Source organism: Bacillus rossius, chromosome 8, assembly GCF_032445375.1.
Source record: "Bacillus rossius redtenbacheri isolate Brsri chromosome 8, Brsri_v3, whole genome shotgun sequence".
NCBI lineage: Eukaryota > Metazoa > Arthropoda > Insecta > Phasmatodea > Bacillidae > Bacillus > Bacillus rossius.
This window is the reverse complement of record NC_086336.1, coordinates 4,348,439-4,358,106: the sequence shown is the minus strand read 5'-3', so window position 1 is coordinate 4,358,106 and position 9,668 is coordinate 4,348,439. Positions and strand designations below refer to the sequence as shown.

The following is a 9,668-nucleotide window of genomic DNA, read 5'->3' as shown; positions in this document are numbered from 1 at the left end:
TAAAAAAATTAAAAATAAACACTCGTATTATAAAACAAGTGACATTTCTACTTAAAATCACGTTTGTTTAAACTTACCTCTGCTAACACAGAATGTGTCCTTCCTTTTGCATACGTTCACCCACTTATTGCAAAGATCTTAATTTTTTGGAAAAGAAAAATATTATATGCCAGAATCTTGAGTCTTTTTGAAATGATTGTGAAATCCGAAAACTGCACAGCTACATAAAAGCACTCAGGATTGTGTAAGCACCAATAATAACAAAAATTCGCACGAGACGCAGATGAAATGGATGGGAAGCGCCTGGAAGAAGAGCGCTGGCTACAACCCAGGTGACGTAGCAAGAGAGCGCGTGGAGGGGGAAAACCTGCGCCCGGTTTCACCTCTTCTTTGCATCATGGCCTGGGAGTTCCGGGCTTGCAGAGGCCGCCACGAGGAGTGGCTTGAATAAGCGTCGCTGTTCTGGACTTTTCGGGCATCGGGTCGTCTCGGGGTGACGAGACATGTCACAGCCGCTCTCGTCGGTTCTAGAACGTCTGCCGAGAGTAAATATAAAGCCACGACGCTGGCCTCTGCGGGGATTTACGAGGGTTCGTACAGTTCCGCGAGTGAAGGGAGGAGCGACATCGGCGAAGAGGGTGAGAGACCTCTTCGAGAGCGGACGACGCGGAGTGACGGGATCGAGAGTGCGACTGAGTGGCGCGAGACTGTGTGTGAGCAGGCGCGAGGTAAGGGTCGAACCACTGCTGAGCCTGGCTCCAGTGAGGAGTGCGAACTGCGGAACATAACATACATTGAGTGACTTGTGAAAATTAGATACCGGAAAAATTCGCGAATTCATTTCGCGATACGCTAAAATACAAATTGTTATACCTCAGTGCTGCCTCTGTTATTGGCTCACAATTCACCTGGATGACTCTGGGCCAATGAGAAACACCCGACCAAAGCTTTATCGAATCACAGACTGCTACGTTGGGACGTTTCACAAGACAGCAGCCAATGAGTGGGTGGCATTTGACCGAGTGTACGTAGAACTATGGAGTTCATCCTGGAGGTCATTGAACCCGCGAATTTTTCCTTTCCCTAGTGAAAATACCTTTTTAAGTGCGAATGATGTGATCAGAATTTTTAAAGTGCTATTATTTATTAGTAATGTAAATATTAGTACTTAATACCTGAGACTGTAACAAAACTGTAATAAAACTTAGGCTATTTGGGATAAGTATCCTTTACGAAACCAGTTTTCTCCGCATTACTCGTAACATATAACGAGAAACGTTTGTCAGCAGTGGTGTATTGGCTTTCTGAATCAGTCTCTTTTTATCTGGTTCGGGACATAACTTATTTCCAGCGTTTTAAAATTTTATATCTGTATTAACTGGGGAATTTTTAATTACTTTTTTAATTACATTAGGTACATACACTCTAAGGTAATTTGAATTTTTTAAATAAATTGATAGATAGCTGTGTGACCTTGACTGTAGCCATGTAGCTACGTATCTAATTGGAATTAATCTTCGCATATAATTTTTAAACACTTAAGTTACATATTAAAATAATTTCAGGCTTAAGTATAAAAACATTTATAACAATTGTACCACGAAACGTGAATGCGATATTCTGTATAAACTGACGACTAGGGGTACTAAACACGATAATTTGGCCTGTTGTCTTCTGACGTATCGTTATTATGTTACGGCTATTCTCATCTTCTTTATAATTTTGGAATAGTAAGTGTACGTAGTTATACGTTATTCTTTACTTTTTTTTCTTTCAAAATTTCTATAAAACTCAAAAATTTCAACTAAGTACAATGCGCAATGTAGGTAGGTACACAAGGTTTAGTTTTAAAACAAAATACTTTGTGAACTACATGCGAGACATAAACTGAGGCGGAGTGGCTTAACAGCACAGACATTCAGTATCTGGTAAGACTTAACAACATTTGTGTTCCTCTCACTTTTATTAGCGTAATTTTTGAATAGTTTATTTTGTGTCAAAAACAGATAAAAAATTATACGCCCAAAAATTGTTTACTGTAAACAAATCCTTATGTGTTTAAGGCCCATAGGCTTAATTCGGGGGAGGCAAGGGTGGGGGGCGGTTGCCTGCCCACAATTGTCCAACCCAGAATTTAGCCACCAAATGAAAATTATTAATATCAATAATTTACAAACTTAAATGATAAAAGATCAGGCAGAGCACTCAATAAGTTAAAAATAGACATAGCCTACTCTTGAGTTGTGTGTTAATGATATCTATGTACTTTAAAAATGGTTTGGCTGTTAATTGAAGTAAGTACTTAACAATGAATCTTTCAGGGTAAATGGAAAATGTTGGCAATTATATTGTTATTAGTGGTGTAAATAGCCTGAAAAAGTTTTGAAACTAACAATTAAATGCTATTTATTTATATTTTTAAGTTTCTCGGGGGAAGACACCCGGACCTGCCTTACACGTGGGATCATGTCGTAACCCCAGACCACGGCACGCCTTGCCACCCCAGGTAAAAAGCTGGAATTAGGCCTCTGAAGGGCAACACTACCGGTACAGCAGACAGAGCCGGGCCGGCACCTCCCGGGGCTGCACGCGCCAATGGGCGCGCGAAGCGCGGCGCACGCCATTGGCCGCGCGCGCCCGCGGGCCCCTCCCACTCGCCCCTCCCCCCGCGCGGCGCGGCGAGTGACGCGCCTCTCCCCTCCACCACCTCCTCCCGCGCGCGGGGGTCGATGAAGTGTCGCGCGGCGGTGGAGGGGGCAGGATAGAGAGCTCCCCCCCACCACCCGCTCAGTCCGCGCCCGGCCGCGACAGGGAGCGCGTCGTCGCGAGCAGGTGGCTCCTCCCCCCTCCCCCACACGCCACACCAGGGCAGTTCGTCGAGGGACCACAAGTGAGCAGTATCAGGACCCAGTTCACAATGTAGCCTTGTGAACACAGACGGTAACTTTGGTTAAACCCAACGCACGTGAGAAGTGGAAGTGTTTCCCCAAAACATGTGAGTCGGAGAAGTGGTGACTGGTCGACCGTGTTTCACATCGTGTAAGAAGTGAACAAAACTAACGGATTTTTTTTTATTTTTTTTTTAAAAAGCGCCTCGGGAACATATCCCCGGCGACGGCTCAGGACGTAGAAGAGGTAGAGAGAGAGAGGGGGTCTGTCGTAACTATGATCATGATGAACGTGGGCATGTACGGCATGTGCAACGGCGCCGAGTACCCGGGGTCGCAGTCGGCGATCCACCACCACGGGCCCCACCACTACGGCGAGGCGTACGGCGACGGTTGCCAGGGCGGCGGCTACTACCCGCAGCAGCCGGACGCAACCCTCGACCGGGGCTACTACCCTCCGGAGGCCGTGGACGGGGGCGGGCCCGCCGCCGCCGCGGGGGTGGTGATCGCCCCCGACAGCGGGCTCAGCTACACGGACCTCGACTACGGCTACCAGCAGGGCTACCAGTACAAGCCGCACCCGGAGGACTTGCAGCCCGAGCTTCAGCAGCAGCAGCACTTGGACGGCTACTTCGCGGAGGCCTTCCAGGGCTACCAGCACCACTACAAGGAGGAGCACCAGCCGCAGGGCTACCAACACCACCAACACCACCAGCACCACCAGCACCACCAGCACCCGGGGCTGGCCCCGCCGTGCCAGCAGACCCGAGGCGCCGTGCCCACCTACAAGTGGATGCAGGTCAAGAGGAACGTACCCAAGCCGGCAGGTAGGAGTCGCTGACCTGCCTCCACGCTCCACACTGTACATATAACTAGTGGCCGGAAAAATTCGCGGGTTCAATGACATGCAGGATGAACGCCATAGTTCTACGTACACTCGGTTAAATGTCACCCACCCATTGGCTGCTGTCTTGTGAGACATCCCAACGTAGCAGCCTGTGATTTGATAAAGCTTCGGTCGGGTGTTTCTCATTGGCCCAGAGTCAACCAAGTGAGTTGTGAGCCAATAACAGAGGCAGCACTGAGGTATAACTATTTGTATTTTACCCCATCGCGAAATGAATTCGCGAATTTTTCCGGTCTCTACCTATAACTACCTGTAGGCCTATGTATAGGGGCCGGCATTTTTCGCGAAAAAAAAAACCTGATCGCCAATTAGACTGCAACAAGGTATACCCGCACCACCGGTTTCTTCCCTTGTGATTGGCGGCCGACTGCAGAGAGAAGTCGTTCCCTTGTTTGACCGAGTCACTCAGGACGCGTTTGCTTCCGCACTGACTTAGGTACTATGATTTGTGTTGTAACAATCGACACACGTACTCACCCAATCACGAAACACAGAGGACGCTACAGTGTTTTAACTTTCATCTAGTCTGGGAATCTTTTCGCGAAATATGCATGCCCCTACCTATGTACCTAGGCTACTGCTAGAAGTTACCTTTCTTACAGGAACAACACTGGAAAATAAACACTTTTTTTTTGTATATCGCAAATAACTGGCTAAAAATATTTGGGAATGAAAAACAAAAATAATTTTTAAGTGGCCATAAATTGGTTTCTGATTGACATCACCTATGGGTAGGTAAAAGTTTTTGTTGAGACTGAACAATAATTTTAATGCCAACACTAAATTCTTGGAAGGGTTTATAAAAATTTAACCTTATTTTTGTTGGCTCCTAACAGCTTTTTTTTCAGATGCAGAGTAATGGTAATATAATTTTTTTCTAAATTGCATTTCCGATATTAACAAAGTTTTCTAGCAGAAACGGAATGGTCCGATTACAGTATACTCTGAAACATAGTTTAAAACCCTTCATTTGCAGAAGTTAGGCATACGTGACGTGGTATTATTCCAAACAACCTGGAGGGTTGTGGTTGAAGCATTTTGGCGCCAACAACCGTATGATTTTCTCAATTGCCATAAATAGTCCTTAGGCCTATGTACTCGTTACTCTACAAAAAAAACGCCCATGTTATGAAAATAAAAGTGTAATATACATATATAACTTTTGCTGTTATTGAAAAACATTTAATGAAGTTGTTTCCATGTTTAATATTAATATCGAAACGCATTATAAGCTATATATAGATGCAATGTGGTCGGGTATATTTTAATTGTAGTTCAATATTTTTATTATTTTTGGAAACTTATTCAAAAATAATATTTTTTAACCTGCGTGGTTGTAATGTTTTCTTCTCAGTCACGTGCGTCGAACGCGTATCTAGCTACTATTGGTTTCGGAAGGAAAAGGTGCATGCGCTATAACTCACTTATTCTATCAATAAGTTGAGGTTACAGCAATGATTCTACTTTACATTTTCATCTGCTTTTTATTCTAATCTACACAAATCAAATGTTAAAATAATTACCTTTCCTCTTACAAATAACTGTTATATTATTTCAAAGTATGGTCAGATGACCTGCCTTACACGTTTATCTAAATTAATTTCGTATTTATTCATGTTGATAAGGATTATTTTGGTAGTAAATTTAATATTAATTCAATATTTTATAATGTGTTACCTAATTGCACTATAAATGTCTGTTAAATGTTTGGGAATAGTGTTGGTGCGACTTGTGACACGGGTACCAGTTTGGTAATTAAAAGAAAAATCCAATATTAAATAGGCTTAACTCGATTGGTTAATAATTACTACTTTGTCATAATTCCACTCACAAATCTTTTTTTGTATGAATAACCACCAAAATAAATGTGTATGATTCCTCTAAACTACTATACTTTAGGCTCTTATATGAGGTTTGGAGTTTCAATTTTTATTTTATGTGTAATTCTATCTAAAATTAAGACCAGCAACTGTCGATAAACTAAATCACCCTGTAGGCTACCTAGAAAATGAAAATATAACCTCCTTCGAAGCAGCAGTAGGAAGCATCTTACTACCTTATAATGGCAGGCACACAGAGGCAGTAATTTGCGGGTTTGAAGACTTTGTTGAACACCTAGAAGGTCGGAGGGTTTATTTAAATTTAGTTTAAAAAAATATATAGGTTAAATTTCAAATATATTGAAAATATTGTGTTTAAGGCAGAAAATGTGTTTACATTATTATTCGTACATAACAATTATCACAGTGAAATGTAGCAAAATTTATGAATGTTGAACATTTATGGACTACTTATTTGTTTTAGACAATGGAAAAAAAAAATTACGCAAACGGCCTAATTTGTCAAACACAGTTTTATATATTTTAGGATATGAATAATTAGCTACTAAATTTTGTATTTAACAATTTACAAAAATCTTATTAAATTTTTATTATTTCACAATTAGTTAAATAAAAAATAAACTATTATGTTAAGAAATAAAATAAGTTGAACACACATTTTTTTTTTACTTATGGTGTGGTATTATTATAAAAATTGAAAATGGCGTACCTAAACCAATTTAATTTTATTTTCCAAAGAAATTATCCAAAATGTGATAAAATTATTATATTTAATCTTATTATAAAACATTATTTTTTAAACTCTATATAAATTTAAATATTCCTAAACATTAAGTGATTATTCACTATATTACGAACGAAATGTTGAACTATAAACTCCTACTCTTTATTGTAAAATTATACAAATATAATTAATATTTTACTATGAATTTATAGGAACTTAACATAAATTAAAAAACATTTTGAATAAAACTCAATGATTCTCAGAAGCTAAGAAACGCTGGTTAGGGCACACAGTTTTAAAGGGTAGTTAGCGGAGGATTGTAAATGTTTGTTCACTATCAAACATTCAAAGTTTTCAGGATTATGCTAACTAGGAAATACTGAAGAATATAACACGTGACATTTATGTGTAACTATTTTGAGAAATGTGTTGTTTGACACAAGTGTCTACTGCATTAAACCACAATGTCTAAAATGAATTTTGAATTCTCGCCCATACATACATACATCTCGCTCATACGTTACAGAGATTCGCCAGAGCTCAGTGTTACGAACCATGGAAGTTGAAACACTGCTCCTCTAGAATGTAACATGTAACATCACCATGTTGCGCAGTTCGACTTGCGAATTGTCTCATATTTTGTAGTTATAAAAAATAGTACCAGTAGTACATATTTCCCGACTGTGACTTGAAAAGCATCATCACAATAACATGAAACAGTTTACAATTCATATTGACAGAACCATGGGTTAGAAACTCTAATTGCTGAGACCTTATTTTTTGAAGTAGTTTTGGGCCCAGCCTTTAGACAGTAGCTTTAATAATATTATATTGCTAACATAGCTCCATTGATTGAGAGAAGTAATTCATAAGCTATTTTGAGGCAAACAAACCAATAAAAATTAATTTATTTTATTTTGGTAACCACATAGGTATTTTGTGGTGTGTCATAGCTTTGTATCTCCTACTCATTTAAATAGTATACTAACTTGAAATCCACATCTTCGTTCGCGCAGTTTCAGAGAATTTCTAAAATCTTACCATTTAAAGAAAAGAATGTGATTAATTCCAAGCATTTTTACTAAATAAACATACACAATACATTTCTCAGGTGCATAAAGTATTTATTTTATAACAAAACCATTTAAGAATTATATTTTTTTAAAGTGTGTGTGTGTGTGGCTTTTTTGATTTTTAGTTTATATCAAGTTACCTAATTTTAAAATGTGTGAGTATATATTTTACGTTGATAAAATCACACTTAACACTTTTTTTTCTCATAAGGTAGGTATAGAATTTTAAAAAATTGTTGAAAACCCACCCATCATTTTAACTTTGTTAATGCCATAGTTAACACCAAAAATTTCATTTAGTATGGTTAAAACTATGCTTAGAATATTATATAATTTCATCTTTTTACAAATACGTCCCATTATTTCAGGATATTTGATTTGACAATCGCAACTTTATTTGAAATACAGAGTAGGTACCTACAGATATCAAATTTACGATCCATCGTATCAGGTGATTCTTAGATTGCTTAGTTACTACTTAATAAAATCCCCAAATATTTTAACCCTTCCCTCTTTTCCCACGCGAATGCCCATGTAAAAATTCATAAATAAGTAAATATGGCAATATACATTAACCAATCAAAAATAAAACATTTTTTTCTTTTTACCGCAGATGTGAATTAAAAAAAATAATTATATCTAACAGAATTATATTAATATTAAGTTTAAATTTATTTTACAATACTGATTCAATGGATTTCATAACTTTTTTTTAGAAGAGGTGATATTTCGAAGAAAGTTGAATAATAGAAGTTAGCTTAGAATATGTTTGATTATCATTTCCGTTATCTTAAAGTAAGTTTCCTTTTAACGAGAATATATTTTATAATGTTAAACCTATATTTATAATATTTCACCTTTTGAAAAGTAAAACTTCAGCAAATTGTAAAAAAAAAAAAAAAATGGAAGATTTTTCACGTTTATAAATCATACCACATAACTTACCGCCTGCTTATAAGCTTCATAAATACGAATTTGATACCTAGTAAAAAAGACTACATTTTCATCCCTTTTACGGTCAAATATGGAAAAATGGTAACATGGTGTTAAATCATACTTTTGTACCATATTCGTGGTCAGTTTCCTAATCTTATCTTAATTTTCTTAGATATATAATTTATTACTATAAATCTAAAGTGCCTCCGTTACACTGCTTTTGGGGTCAAATATCGAAAAACTGTAAAAATTTCTAGGGTAATTAATTATTTACGTTATTTCTTACTTCCAGCTTTGTTTTTTATGGAGATACGAATTGTTTTATGATAAAACATCACTTTCTCCCTTTTCACACCATGAAAAGAAGAAATCCGGGAAACTTAACATACAGTATATAATTCGAAACTCTATATGTAGGCTATAAGTTCATTCTTAATTTCTAAATCTTAGCTATAGGTAGTAGATTCGGAAATATGCATTGTCTTCTTTAAAACTGAACAATAATACTTTATACGCTCTTTAGGGGCGGAATCTTGCAAATAAGTTAAATAATAATTCATTATACCTATTAAACCATTCATTTAGGATGTATTACTTAATTAGTTTTTGAAAATAATTTTTTTAATAAACGAAGACACTGTTTTCACCCCCATTAAGAGCCGAATTTTAATAAACGCAAAAAAAAAAGCAATACGTTACTCTAAATGCAAGACCTTTTAATTTCTAACTTCTTATTCTAATTGAATTTGAAGTGTTGGTTTTTTGTTTTAAAAACACACCTACCACTTTTTTTTTACAACCTGAGGTTTGAATTTTCCAATCTCGTAAAATCGTGGTTGGTAATTTTCGTACGTTTATTATTTGTTTCCAAAATAATTTATTATGCCTGATTTATTTTTGAATTTTATTATTAATCTTGAAATCAAACTTACCCAATTTCACCTATCAAAAGGTTACATTTCTAAACATAATAAAATTATAGTTCGTAGATTTCGTACCTATGTTTATTATTGGTCCCTTGTATATTTTTTATTCTTGTTAGCTTAAAAGATATAATTAATTACATTCAATCCGTGTTTACCTCTTTTTCAACTCTTAGGTGTTGAATTTCAGAAAATGCCTCAAGTTTATTATTGCTACCAAAAATAGTTTAATAAGCTGAATTTTATTTCGAGATAGGTATAATTATTAATCTTGAAACTACATTCTTCTTGTTCACAAATGAAAAATTAATATTATTTTCTGGTAACAGCAATCTGTAATGCTTATTACAACTTTTAAAACGTAATTTTAATGCTA

The 9,668-nt window shown here is 36.9% G+C and overlaps 1 protein-coding gene across 1 annotated transcript in view; it reads left to right on the top strand.

Annotated features, from left to right (window-relative positions):
* Nucleotides 1–3,165: 3,165 nt before the first annotated feature.
* The window catches only part of LOC134535249 (angiomotin), a 246,070-nt gene continuing 239,567 nt past the window's right edge, over nucleotides 3,166–9,668 (top strand). The window contains exon 1 of the mRNA XM_063374320.1: nucleotides 3,166–3,715. Within this exon, the coding sequence (XP_063230390.1) occupies nucleotides 3,166–3,715 (550 nt within the window). The remainder of the gene's footprint in view (nucleotides 3,716–9,668) is intronic.